Raw genomic sequence first — 15275 nt, 5'->3', positions numbered from 1 at the left:
AGAGGAAACACCATTCTGATGTTCCTTCTACATCATTGGATCAAAACCCTGGAACCCACCTCCCTCACAGCATTGTAGATGTGGCTACACCAAAGGACAGCAGTGGTTCAAGAATGTAGCTCACCGTCACTTTCTCAAGGGCAACTAGGTTTAGGCAATAAACACTGGCCCAACCAGCGACTCACAAATCCTGTGAATGATTTCTTGTAAAAAGTGTTCTTGCAAATGTTCCCGATAGGTGCAATGTGCGATGTTTCAAAAAAATGATTTTTTTCTCACATATATTCAAGTTCTCTAACACCAAATGACTGTAGACACATTAAATCTGATGTCATTTACATGGTTTGATGCACGCAATAATGATTTGTGAAAATTATGAATTGTAATTTTTATAATTAAGGCTTTGGTTCAACAGGAAATCATACTGTTCCTCATGATATTACAAGCCGATCTGGAATGACACAGCTATACAATGCTGCAGTGGTAAAAGCTGAAAGAGTAACAAGGCCTATGACTAATGTTCGCTGGGTACAGTTAAAACATATAGGCGTAAGATAAGTTAATTGCACTAAGTTTCACTTTTGGTTTGATGTCCTCTAAAACCATGCCAAGTGTAAGAACTTTCTGTTGTGTTTTTTATTTGCAAAATAAGGACTGAAGGTTGATGTGGTGACATTCTAAAATTTAAATACTTGTAAAAACTAATGTCATTTACAAAATACCTTGCAAGAACTGTTAAATTTACAAAATAAATACAAAACAAAAAAAAAATACAAAACCAAAAAAATTACAAAATAAAGGTGTTGGCCCCCTGTGTTCTCTGTCTATGACCTGATGTTTATATTGATTCTAATCTAAAAAGTGAGATAACGGAGTTTTACATGAATTCATGAGCAAAGTACAATGTAACCCTGCAAATTCACCCCACAAAATATATGTGTGCATGTGGGTCTTTGTCTGTGTGTGTGTGTGTCTGTCTGTCTCTCTGGGTTGGGGCTTGTGTGAGAAAGTGTATGTATGTGTGTATTGAGTGCAGAGCATCTTAACTCTGTGAGGGGTGCATGTGTGAGTGTGGGAGTGTGTGTGTGTCTGTAAGGTGTGTGTGTGTGTCCGTGTGTATAGGAGTGTCTCTGTCTGTGCCTGTGTGTATGAATGTGTGTAGGAGTATCTCTGTGTGTATAGTGCAAAGGTGGTCACCTGTAATGTGACATGAACCCAAGGTCCCTTTTGAGGCCCTCCCTATGGGTACCAAACTTAGCTATCAGCCTCTGCTCGGCCGCTTTTCTCTGCTACCTGTCCTGAAGTTCACCTTGGAGGATGGTCACCCAAAGGTCTGAGGCTGAATGTCCTGGACCACTGAAGTGTTCCCCAACTGGGAGGGAACACTCCTGTCTGTTGATTGTTGTGTGGTGCCCATTCATCTGTTGTCGTAGCCTTTGCTCGGTTTCCCCAATGTACCGTGCGTCCAGGTATCCTTGCCTGCAATGTATAAGATAGACAATGTTGGCTGAGTCACATGAGTACCTTCCATGTACAAGTTGGGAGGTGTCCCCACTCGTAATGGTGGTATCTATGTCCACACTCTGACATGTCTTGCAGCGTCCACCGTGACAGGGTTGTATGGAGTTGTCCTGAGAGCCGGGCAGCTTGCTACAAACAATGATCTGTTTGAGGTTTGGCAGTTATTTAAAGGCAAGTAGTGGAGGTGTGGGGAAGGTCTTGGTGAGGTGCTCATCCTCATTGATAATGTGTTGCAGGTCACAAAGAACATGGCGTAATTTTTCAGCTCTTGGAAAATACTGAACAACGAAGGGTACCCTGTCGGTTGCAGCATGTGTCTGTCTCCTGAGGAGGTCATTACAGGGGGCCAACACCTTCAACATATTGTCTAGCTATCACCATTGTTCACAGCTAACCCGAGAATGCAACTTTTTAAAAAAAAGGTTTTGTGATTTACACATGAAAGAAGTGAAACCATCACGGTATTCTAACAGATGAAAGGCTTAACAGACAATCAATTTTTCAATGTATAATTTCAGTTACATCACACTGTAAATTTTTGCTATAAATTCTGTGTGTTAGGATTGAGCCCTCCACTACCAGCTGATGAAGGAGCGACGCTCCGAAAGCTAGTGTGCTTCCAATTAAACCTGTTGGACAATAACCTGGTATTATGTGATTTTTAACTGTTTCTCATATTGATGATACTTCTAACTTTTTAAAATGTAATTCAAATTTAATTGTTGTGTCCTTGGTACAAGCCCTACACTTACCAGTCAAATGAAACCACTGATTGACAGATCATTGAAACTACTGCATTACCTGTTTTTTGATCTTAAATGAATTTAACTACCAAAGTCTGAACAAGGGCCATTCTCCTACAATCGTCTTCCTTTGTGCTTCGTATGACTCCAGTCAGTGGGATACATTTTCACTTGGATATGATTTTATTGGTACAACATGATCACAAGGCCACATGCTTTCTCAACTCAGGAATTCAACTCATTTTGTATGGACAAACTGAGGATGAAATGAGGTAAGGCAGCAAGTAACCCTCCCAGAACCAAAATGAAGTATCAGTGAACAGGTTATTTCTGGGTCAATTCTGCTTAGTAGCATAGTCATAGAACCTTGCATCACATTAATGATGATTCGGAGTAGACCAATAGGACAGGAATTGGCTGGAATTTTTTTTATATAGATAGTATACACATAGTCATTATGGCACAGATGACATCGATTGCAGCTGTATTGGAAAAGAAAGTTGACTGGGAGCACAAACCAGAATATGGTCAGGTTCTATTGGGTTTCCTCTGTCCAGTGCAATCAACTATGTCTTGCTATCACAAAGAATTAATGAGATTATCTGAAGAGATGACTGTGATATTGAGACCTCACGAGAAGTCCAAGATAGATAATTTATTTGATGCTTGACGCTGAAGAAGTTTGCAAATATTTCAGTTTTACCCCTTGCACAGCTAAGCTGGGCTGTGCCATCATTCATGATGAGGTGATTGTAAAACCTCCTTCTCTGGTTATTTATTTTACTGTTCACCACCATTCTCTATTGGATGCAACATGAGCTCAGACCTTTAATCAGGTTTTTCAGTTTTGGGATCACGGTTCTGTCAGTAGCACAATGCTTCTGATGGTGAGACTGAACATATCAAGGGAGGTGATGGAAGAGGCTGGGACATCGATTGACAGGAGTGATTCTGTGAATATGACTATATCCAACTGCTACTTGACTAGATCATGAGATGGTTTTCTGCCTTTGGCAGAAATCTTTAGATATTGGCAAAGGATGATTTTCCTCTGAGTGCAATTTGACTTTGAAGTAACTGATGTCTATGTTTTTGAGAGATGATCCATCCACCTTTAATTTTGGATTTCCTATTGTGGTTAAGATAAGTCAGGTCATTTTAAAGGGTATTTCAGAATCAATAACATTGTAAAGAATACACATTGTTGCCACATGTAAAGTCCCTGAGGACAATACAGCCACTTTCTCGTTGGAAAGAGATAACTGGTGGTGAGTTTAACCTGAGGGTCACCCTACCTTAAGCAAGGGAAGAGGTTGGAGAGTGATGGACCTTTGTGATAAACTCAGCTGGTGCAGGAATTGAACCCCTACTGTTGGTGCCATTCTGCATCACACTCCAATTGCCCAGTTAAATGATCCCATGTCACACACAGACTAAACCAGAGCTGCAGATTTCTTTCCTAAATGTACATTTTCTATGACAATCTAGTCATTTCACAGACACCAGTACATAGACTGGATTTTAATAAAATGAATGGAATTTAAATTCTCCCAGATTCTGTGATGGGATTTGAACTCCACACCATTAGTTCGGACTTCTAGATTATCACTACAATGTTTTTTAAACTTGTGATTTTTGAGTCTATAATTATTCTGTTTCTGTGTAATTGTAATATTTTCATATGCAATAGGCTTGTTCGGCAAAATTGATGTATCATTTCCAAAGTGGAGATAGTAATGGTCACACTGGCTGATATAATAATGTTTAGACAAAGCTACAAAAAAAAGCAGAAAAGCATAAACATAATTTTGTTAGTTAATTTGTGAAAGTTTGGAGCATTTACAGACAAAAATTCTCAATGTTTCAGAGTTACCACAGATGATGGACACCAGTCGCTAATTTACAAAGGAAAGAGATTTGGCCCCTTCTCTCGGACCGTTGTCACTGATGCTGCTCACATGTCAGATCGGTGGACAGTATGTGTTAATGCTGTTGGAAGATTTTATTAAAGTCCAAATTAATTTATGGACTATAATATTTATTCACATCTTTTTTTCATTGTGCAGGTGACGGATGTGAGGCTAATACGAGGATGTACAGTTGGAGACTTTGTGCGAGCGGGTAGTCAAAACTATAATGTGCTCACTGACAAGTGCCATGATGCTTCAAGGACAATGATGCAAGAATAGACGGTTCTACTGCTATACATCATGGACTGTACTTTAAGAAATGGTTTTATAATCCTAGGTACAAGACAGTCGGCCATATCAAACTAAATTACGCGATCTAGAACAAGAGAATAGAAAGATATCTTCAATCTGCTTAGTCTTTAGGATGCAATCATTTCCATTTCCCCATAAACTACATAGGATCCTCTGGTTAAAAAAAACATACACATAAATGTTCAGAATACAACACAGTAAAGGGTGCTGAATACATAGCACAGTCTGACCAGATTGCTCCAACATGTCTTTAGAGAAATGCTACATTTTGCATTGCAAGAATTGTAAAATGGCTTAAATTGTTCCAGTAAAATTAATTAGAGTTGTCGATGATTTCAAACTACAAAGTGGATATATTAATTGCATACTTCACAATGGGGTTCATTCTGGAATCTGAAATTGGGGGTCGTTCATCATTACTCACCATCGGGAATGCCTTGAGGTGTCTTTGAAAACGTAAACTTACTTTCAAAATGTTATCATCATACAAAACTCTTGCATCTTACTGCTTTATTTCTAATTCTGCTTTTCATTAACCCACTTTCACCTTTACTAACGCTAACATTCTTCTACACAAAATTTTGTTGTTTACTGTTGCAAATATCTGCTTCTATCACACATACTCAAAGCTGGAATACTTAACTGGGAAGTTTTTTCATTTCTCTCGTGGGATGTGGGTGTCACTGACTGGCCAACATTTATTGCCTGACTGTAGTTATCATTGAAAAGTGGTAGTGAACTGCCTTTGTGGACTACTGCAGTCCATATGCAGTCCCCTTGTGAGAAAATTCCAGGATTTTGTCTCAGTGAAAGGAACAGCAATATATTTCCAGTTCAGGATGGTGGCCTGAGAGGGAACTTGCAGGTGATGGCATTCTCATGCATCTGCTGCCCTTATCCTTCTCGCTGGAACTGGTTGTGGGTTTGGAAGGTGCTGTCTGAGGATCTTTGATGGGTTTCTGGTGCATTGTGTAGATCGGATACACTGTAATATCTCAATGAGAAAGTTACAGAGGACGCGGGAACATCAGACTTGAGAGCAAAAGATTGGCCATTCATCTTAGAGCCTGCTCCATCATATAACTTCATGGCCAACTTGGTTGTAGTTTAAACTCCATTTCACAATCTGATCCCTCCCATTACCCTCCAATGGGTAAACCCAGGAATGTGTTGAATTATCTTACTCTGAACTACATCTAAAGTTTTATATGCTTTATCAAAGGAGAATAAAACTGTGCGCAGCACTCTAGAAGTGGACATACTATGAAGCTTGTAGAATTTTCATACTCTTGTATTCCATTCCCTTGAACATTCATATAATTCATGTATCAGCACACACTGATCCCTTTGTATCAGAGCTCTATTTAATTACTGTACTTTTCTCAATTTATTTGTTAGTGATTAAATGCACATCTCCCACATTATACTTGACCTGTCAATGTATTTGCCAGCTCCTTTCAGATCCTCTCTCACCCTTGCATGCAGTATGTGATTTATGTGAATGTATGCACACTTTCCAGTCATTAGTCACAATGCCGTGTGTTACTTACCACATGTCTACCCAAACACAAATGTTGTCCAGCTTCTGTTGCACACAGTTTTATTGAATGCAGCACAGCAGGTTAGGAACTTTCTCAGCTTTATATGCCTAGGCTTAAAGAGCAAAAGCCAGGAAGTTATGCTGAATGTTTATAAATAATGGTCTAGCCTCAACTGGATTTCTTCATCCAATTAGAGGCACCACTCTTTAGGAAGGATGATAATATTGAAGAGGATGAGAACGGTTCCAGGAATGAGGGACTTCAGTTACATCAGCAGATGGGAGAGGTTGGCCACGTTGACATGAGATTTGACAGAAGTGTTCAAAATCACATGGGCGCAATCACCTTGACACAATAGATAGGGGTTAATCTTTTCCATTAGTGAAAAAATCGAGAGCTAGAGGACACGTATCTAAGGTGAATGCCAAAAGAATCAAAGGGGACAGAAAGAAAAACCGTCACAGGCAACAAAAGAGAGCATCTGGAGTGCTTTACTGAGTGGTGCAGGCATATTTAATCGCAGCTTTCAAAAGGGAATTGCATAACTGCAGACAAAAATATTGCAGATCACAGGGAAAATGATGGGAGAATGGGATTAATAGAGTTGCTTTTAGAGTATGGGCATGGACGAAGAGGACAAATGGCCTTCTATTGTGCTCCTACCATTCTATGATTCTAAATAAGAACTCTGAAAAATACAGGTCATGTCCCCAGTGCTGCTGCAAGGTGAGATGCTGGGGTTATAAGTTCTCAAACAACAATGGCTGTTGAGAGACTCATTGAAGCCTGAGTGTTATTTCAAAACAGCAAGTGCAAAGGTAGGTTTTTGAACATTCCTAAAACTAAACATGATCACCTGCTCTCCACTGGCCACATTCGTCCTTGCTAATTGGTCTATGGCAATTTTCAAGGCTTAAAATGGGGAATATGATTGGGAACTTCAAAATGTGGAACTTTGGCATGGCTGGATCTGGAGTGCTGCATGCAGTTTCAGTCTCTTATGGTCATGTGTGTACTGGAGGTGGTACAGAAAAGATTCATTAGAATGATTCCTTGGACAGGAGTGGTTGTTGTATGATGAAAGGCTGAGCAAATTGACCCATATTCTCAGGGGTTTAGAAAAATGAAGTTGATTTGAAGTAAACCTTCAAGGTTCAGAATGCAAGGTTGTTTCCAGAAAATAAGAATGTAACTTTAGGATGAGTCATCAATCATTATGACTGAGAAGTCGAGAAACCTTTTCATGAGGGGTGTGAATCTTTGGAACTCTCTATCCTGGAATGTTGTGACTGCTCTATGGTTGAGTGTATTCAAGACTGAAATAGATTGATGATCGCTTGGGAAATTGAAGGATATGAGGAATAATGAAAAAGTGAAGTTGAGCCAAGATCAACCCTGATCATATGGAATGCTGCAACAGGCCTGAAAGGTCACAACAGTCTCACCCTGCAGCTATTTCTTATGCTCATCATGATTCATCACTGGATATGGAAGGAGTTGATCTTCTGGGTGTGTGGTAATTTAGCTCTGTCTATTGAATACTGTTTAGCATGCGGGTAACCTTGTTCTATAACTTCACAAAGTTGGCATCTTGTTTTTAAGATACAGTAAGTTCTTGTGGCATGGTCTTCTGCAAACATTGAAACAGGACTGAATTGCTGACTTTGACCGAGTGAGGGATATGACAGGCCATGAGGTCATAAGATCTGCCTCATTGATGCATAGTTTTGAGATTGAAGATCTGTTTAAAATCTATCCCATTTAGCAAAGTGAAACAACACTATGGAGGGCACCCGAGGTATGCACTAAGTTTCTTATCACATAATTTCCATTTTAGTCATTTTTAATCAATGCTTTTCATAGACAGATGCCGATCCCACAGATGGATTAGTGAGCATAAGGCAAAGTAGATAGTTTTTCTCTTTCTTGGTTCTCCCACTCCCTGCTACACTCCCAAACTGTTAGCTATGGCTTTCAGTTGTGTTAGAAATGATACTGCTGAGTAATAGACATCAGAAGACTCCACAGTCAGAGAGTATCTTGTGCCCTCTGTCAGAATTAACTGGTTTACTTTTTAAATTTCCACACTCATGCTTGCACTGAACTTCTAAATAGCTCTCAAGAGGCCAGTCAGCCCCTAGTACCTCGCCAGAGTTGTCACTGTTCATTTGTTAATCTGAGCAATAAAGGCAGTCAGGATATTAATCACAAACAGGTTCATCTTTCTTTCAGAAATGCTTAATTTCAAGCAACTGGTACTGAGTAGAAATCAGGACAAAGAACCCAGCTGCCCTTGTCCTCCATTTGAAGATGACTTGAAAGAGAAACTTTCAGTTACCTGGAATCCGGTGACTTCAGCCATAGGGCTATCACTAACTCAGAAGAGACCGTACTGTTCTTCATTGGCCAGTTGCATACTGATCAGCACTCGAGTCATTATTTAACCTGCTTACTTGTTGCATTAAGATTATTTGATGAACAAGCTTGTGTTCAAGGGCTGTTTTTCTTTATTAGTTTGTACTAATGTGTTATTTATGACAAATTATCAAATGAACACTACAATTTTAATATACATTCAAAAATTCAAGTTGAATTTATAGACACTTATTAACTGTATATTTGTCCAGTGCAACAAATAGCACCATATCTTATGCAGATTGTGCAAATGCCAACATTTCCACCTAATATACAGATGAAAAGCAATCATAATTTAAATATAGAAAGAAAAGGCTAGATTCACAGGCTGCTACTAAAAGCATTGGATAACAATTTCTCAATATAAGATTTAAAGCAAAAAAGGTTTTTGTATTCTTCAATGCAGACTTTTTGATGTTCTCTTTTATGCAAATAACTAAGTCATATTCTGTTCCTTGTCCTTTGGTAGAAATGTTGGATTGTAAGGACGCCTCCGTCTTGGGCGCTGACAAGGTGTGTTTTCTTCTTTGATGTAACCTGAGCATCAATGGCAGACATATTTGATTTTGAGAGATTTGATTATTTCAAGTTGCAATTTAAATTAAATACCACTAGGTGGTGCAATGTCAGCTCTCAATGGAAAAGGATAGAGTCAGAGATGTACAGCATGGAAACAGACCTTACGATCCAAGCCGTCCATGCTGACCAGATATCCCAACCCAATCTAGTCCCACCTGCCAGCACCCGGCCCATATCCCTCCAAACCCTTCCTATTCATATACCCATCCAGATGCCTTTAAATGTTGCAATTGTACTAGCCTCCACTACTGCCTCTAGCAGCTTATTCCATACACATACCATCTTCTGTGTGAAAAAGTTGTCCCTTAGGTCTCTTTTACCTTTCCCCTCTGACCCTAACCTATGCCCTCTAGTTCTGGACTCCCACTCCAGGGAAGAGACTTTGTCTATTTACCCTATCCATGCCCCTCATGATTTTATAAACCTCTATAAGGTCACCCCTCAGCCTCCGACACTCTAGGGAAAACAGCCCCAGCCTATTCAACATCTCCCTATAGCTCAAATCCTCCAACCCTGCTAACATCCTTGTAAATCTTTTCTGAATCCGTTCCAAGTACCAAAACATCTTTCCAAAAGGAAGGAAACCAGAATTGCACATAATATTCCAACAGTGGCCTAATCAATGTCCTGTACAGCCGCAACATGACCTCCCAACTCCTGTACTCAATACTCTGACCAATAAAGGAAAACATACCAAACGTCTTCTGTACTATCCTATCTACCTGCAACTCCACTTTCAAGGAGCTACTAACCTGCACTTCAAGGTCACTCCTTACCATTAAGTGTATAAGTCCTGCTAAGATTTGCTTGCCAAAATGCAGCACCTCGCATTTATGTATCAAAATAAATGGATTTCACCATAGAAAAGTATCATTTTGCATTCTGTCTGATGACAATCTACTTGCAACCTTGATTTAATACTCATGATGTTTACTTCTTCATTCTGTCCAAGATCTTTATTTTACAGTTACATGAAGATAGCACAACTACTGTGATCAGTTTTACTGAGTTTACTCAAACTTGGGCTTATACAGGGTAAAAGTAATTTTTTTTTAGATTTGATTAGATTCCCTACAATTGTGGAAACAGGCCCTTCGACCCAACCAATCCACACCGACCCTCTGAAGAGCAACCCACCCAGACTCATTTCCCTCTGACTAATGCACCTAACCCTATGGGCAATTTAGCATGGACAATTCACCTGACCTGCACGTCTTTGGACTGTGGGAGGAACCCGGAGCACCCGGAGGAAACCCACGCAGACACAGGGAGAATGTGCAAACTAATTACCATGCTTTACTCCCCATTTCAAGCAGATTGCCTTGCATGACTTCACAATAATTCCCCAAGCCAATCATCTGGCTCCCACTATTCTCACTGCCTCTTTATTTCATAGCTCTCTCTTTCCCAACAGCTTATCCGAAGTGTCAAACTAACTGCTGTATTACCAGAATAAAATATAGCAAACTAACTATACAATGATCTCCAAGAGTTCAAGTGAAGAGCAAGTTATACTAGCTCTAGAACAATTAGAGTGAACTGTTGGAACATCAAATATCTTTTTTCATAATGTTAAAGATATTGGCCTAAAGGCATGAAATCAAATTTATTCAGCCTCCCAATACCCTGAATTCCATAAATATAGAAGTGTTAATTCTCCTGTACCTCTGCATGGATGCACACTGAGAAGTGGCTGCATTATGTGGCAAAGTGTTATCAGACCAGCTATGTGACTGCTATAAATAACAAAGTTTCTGTTAACGCATCTTATTCTCCACTTTGAGATGTTGTTACAAGAAAGTATTTTAATTTACATTTTAACATTGTACCGTAGTTGTTGTGACTTGGTCACACATATTTGGCTATAAATTTGATTTAAATATTTTGAGTGCATTATTTTGTAATTTAACGAGTGACCCCTAAACAAGGATCAGTATAAATGCTTCTTTCAAGAAACCATAACCATGAAGAAACACAAGGACAATCAAAGCCAGTGTGAAACTCAATATAGATTTTTTTTTAAATCCTAAAAAACGTAAAGGAACTTGTATTAACCAAATCAGCGTGATATCCGTATCTATTCGGCACACTGTAATGCAAGGGTTTCAGAGGGGAATTGAATAAACACTGAATGGAAAGAAATTTTTGGACTGTGGGATAAAACCCGAGAAATGGGACTGGCTAAATGCTGTTATGGAAATCTGATACCAGCTGGTACCACATGACCTTTGTCTGTCTGGTCATCACTTTATTAGAGTCCAGATTAGAGTGGTGCTGGAAAAACACAATAGGTCAGGCAGCGTCTGAGCAGGAAAAATTGGAGCTTTTTTCAACCACTTCAGCCCTAGGGCATCAATGTGGACTTCACCAGTTTCCTCATTTCCCCTCCCCCACCTTACCCCAATTCCAAACTTCCAGCTCAGCACTGTCCTCATGACCTGTCCTACCTGCCAATCTTCCTTCCCACCTATCCACTCCACCCTCCCTTCTGACCTATCACTTCCATCCACCTAACGTACTCTTTGTTACCTTCTCCCCAGCCTCACCCTCCTCCCATTTATCTCTCCATCCCGGAGGCTCCCTGCCTTCATTCCTGATGAAGGGCTTTTGCCCGAAATATTGATTTTTCTTACTCCTCGGATGCTGCCGGACCTTCTGTGCATTTCCAGCACCACTCTAATCTAGACTCTGATTTCCAGCATCTGCAGTCCTCACTTTTGCCATCACTTTATTAGTCCTAACCCATTAAGAGACAAGTTTGGCATTAGTACTCGCACTTTGTAATATTAGCATTTCCAAATTATGTTATTCCTTAAGAATAACTAATAACGCTGATGAGACACATCACATCAGGTTTCCCTGAGGCAGCACTCTCTCAAGTCCCAAACCGGGAGAACAATATTAAAATGGTTTCCCCTGGTTAATTTGAAAATAAAAACTGTCAAAAGCAAACAGAGTTATATGTAAGAATGTAGTTATCACTAAAAAGAACAAACAAACTTGACTGCCCAACCAAGTTAGTCTGTACTTTCTCACCTCGATCAACACAGGTTTGTGTTGAGGGGAACCCTACCTCCCAGAAATTCTCAGGTGTGTTTGGTGGGATGTACCGGAATCTATGCCTTGAGCAGTTTGCCAACTTTTTCAATCTTTCTTCCTCTGGTAGATCTGCATAATACTTAAATAAAGGTGAATGAATTAGAATATACAACATAGACTGTACTCTTGAACTTCAAATTGCAAGTTGTAAAGTAGAACAATACTCTTCGTCAATAACAACTCTCTCCTTCCATTTTCAAATAGTTCTCAGCGGGACTTCAAATAGTTCTGAGCACCAAAACTTAGTTGAGAACATAATATTCATAGAAACAATAGATGGGAGGATAAAAAGAGAAAAAAAATCTGGTCAAAGAAGTCACTTTCTTTTGTTCTTCTAATTAACAATATACTATCAATGACTGTTGGAATTGATGCCCCTTCCCCAGGGCAGCAGCTGAGTTACATCACAGTGCAATTCACATAACACACAATCACAAAAACACAAACTACAGAATACTACCAAGATTTGAAATTAGATAAATTCAGTAATGATTAGATTACACTATGCTTAGAATTTTAAAAATGGTTCAATTATAGAAAGAAAATAATAAATAGCATAACTGCCCATTCTGGGAGGCAAGGGGAGGGAGAAATTATGATTTACTGTTGTTCCTTTATTGGTAAAACATTTTCATCCTTCAAGGAAAAGTATCTATTTAACTGCTTCTTGCCTTTTTATTTTACTTATAGCCCTATATCTGATTACTAAACATTAGGGAGTGATAACCATGTGTATCCCTTGTTAACTGCATACACCAATGCGGTTCAAAGTACTGCACTGATGCTCGACTACATGCACTCCCTTTGAAACAAACCATCAGGAGCAGGGAAGAGCAGCATGAAACAAGGATCCTCCTTCTAGAGGAATTAAGGGCTACGGGGAGAACGCTGGTAAGTGGAGCTGAAATGCGCATCAGCCATGATTGAATGGCGGAGTGGACTCGATGGGCCGAATGGCCTTACTTCCACTCCTATGTCTTATGGTCTTCTGTGTGTAGTGATACAGCTGGTCTCCTGAGTCTTAGAACTTGCATTGTGGGTTATTAAACCAACTTCATACCATTTAACTACAAAGTGCTTTGGCATCTTAGAAATTCTACTACATCAGAAAACAATCTTGTTTACAATCTAAATCATAATTTTCTTTTAAAATTTGTGTGCAGTTGTTCAAAAAATAGTATCATGCCTAAATCAGTATCAGGGAAAGTTAAGTACTGAATAAGAATCCAATTAATATGAGGTTAGCTGACAGGAAGATGGAGGGGGGTGTAGGTTTTAAAATCCATCCTTAAGCAGGGTTTGTCACCATCAATATATATATAGTTTTAAAAGTATGATAGTAAAGATGTTAGCCTAAAATTTCCTAAGGTTTGCAGGGCCAATATAGCCATGGTGTTGACAGACTTGCACACAATTGCTTAAAAATCACGCAACACCAGGTTATTAGATTACTTAGTGTGGAGACAGGCCCTTCGGCCCAACAAGTCCACACCGACCCGCCGAAGCGCAACCCACCCATACCCCTACATTTACCCCTTACCTAACACTACGGGCAATTTAGCATGGCCAATTCACCTGACCTGCACATCTTTGGACTGTGAGAGGAAACCGGAGCACCCGGAGGAAACCCACGCAGACACGGGGAGAACGTGCAAACTCCACACAGTCAGTCAGTCGCCTGAGGCGGGAATTGAACCCAGGTCTCTGGTGCTGTGAGGCAGCAGTGCTAACCACTGTGCCACCGTGCCGCCCACTTGCTTTCGGAGCGATGCTCCTTCATCAGGTGGTAGTGAGCGTCGCTCCGAAAGCTAGTGTGCTTCCAATTAAACCTGTTGGACTACAACCTGGTGTTGTGTGATTTTTAACTTTGTACACCCCAGTCCAACACCGGCATCTCCAAATCACATTTACTTAAGGTATCAATGGCTCTATTAGAAGTTCGAGGGTGAGGCAATTTACATAAAATGGATTGTGTCTAAGTTAGTGCCAGAGTAACTGGGTCACACGCACAGCATGAATTATTCAAAACATCTCCTCAATAGACTTGATGAATTATTTATATCAACCCAGATTCACATAGTAACTAGCTGAAGAGAAGAAACACAGACTGTCAACAAAAGTATTCACCTCTAATGCTTCGCAACACGAAACAGCTGGGACTTTTACTGCCCAAGCACTACTAAAGGCATAAGGGTGGGGCTTACATTGCATCACACCATCCCAGATTTGCATACGTTCATCAAAAGGTTTGGATGGACAGGAGAATCACAGGAATCTGACAAAATCCAGCTTTGACTCTTATCCTTCCCTCTCTTGACGTGGAATTCTAATATTCTGGATTAGTGGTGCTGTAGGGGGGGCATGGACCTGACCAGGTGGTCACGGAGGGAACGGTCTCTGCGGAAGGCGGAAAGGGGTGGAGAGGGAAATATATCCCTGGTAGTGGGGTCTTTTTGGAGGTGGCGGAAATGTCGGCGGATGGTTTGGTTTATGCGAAGGTTGGTAGGGTAGAAGGTGAGCACCAGGGGCGTTCTGTCCTTGTTACGGTTGGAGGGGTGGGGTCTGAGGGCGGAGGTGCAGGATGTGGGCGAGATGCATTGGAGGGCATCTTTAACCACGTGGGAAGGGAAATTGCAGTCTCTAAAGAAGGAGGCCATCTGGTGTGTTCTGTGGTGGAATTGATCCTCCTGGGAGCAGATGCGGTGGAGGCGGAGGAATTGGAAATATGGAATTGCATTTTTGCAAGAGGTAGGGTGGGAAGAGGTGTAATCCAGGTAGGTGTGGGAGTCGGTGGGTTTGTAAAAAATGTTAGCGCCAAGTCAGTCATCGTTAATGGAGATGGAGAGGTCCAGGAAGGGGAGGGAGGTGTCAGAGATGGTCCAGGTAAATTTAAGGTCAGGGTGGAATGTGTTGGTAAAGTTGATGAATTGCTCAACCTCCTCGCGGGAGCAGGAGGTGGCGCCAATGCAGTCATCAATGTAGCGGAGGAAGAGGCAGGGAGTGGGGAGAAGATCAACTGCTCTACGTAGTCATCAAAGAGACAGGCGATAGGCTCAGTAATTCATCAACTTCACCAACACATTCCACCCTGACCTTAAATTTAACTGGACCATCTCTGACACCTCCCTCCCCCTCCTGGACCTCTCCATCTCCAT

At 40.6% G+C, this 15275-nt stretch overlaps 1 protein-coding gene across 1 annotated transcript in view; it reads right to left on the bottom strand.

Moving 5' to 3' along the window:
* Positions 1 to 8856: 8856 nt before the first annotated feature.
* Positions 8857 to 15275, bottom strand: part of rbbp8 (retinoblastoma binding protein 8) — a 51521-nt gene continuing 45102 nt past the window's right edge. Inside the window, exons 17-18 of the mRNA XM_043709304.1 lie at positions 12058 to 12199; positions 8857 to 8979 (exon numbers count right to left, since the gene is read on the bottom strand). Coding sequence (XP_043565239.1) covers positions 8879 to 8979; positions 12058 to 12199 — 243 coding nt within the window. The 3' untranslated portion in view covers positions 8857 to 8878. The remainder of the gene's footprint in view (positions 8980 to 12057; positions 12200 to 15275) is intronic.

Source organism: Chiloscyllium plagiosum, chromosome 19 (genome assembly GCF_004010195.1).
Source record: "Chiloscyllium plagiosum isolate BGI_BamShark_2017 chromosome 19, ASM401019v2, whole genome shotgun sequence".
Classification (NCBI taxonomy): Eukaryota; Metazoa; Chordata; class Chondrichthyes; order Orectolobiformes; family Hemiscylliidae; genus Chiloscyllium; species Chiloscyllium plagiosum.
The sequence above is the reverse complement of the archived record's forward strand: the minus strand, read 5'-3'. Positions and strand labels throughout refer to the sequence as shown.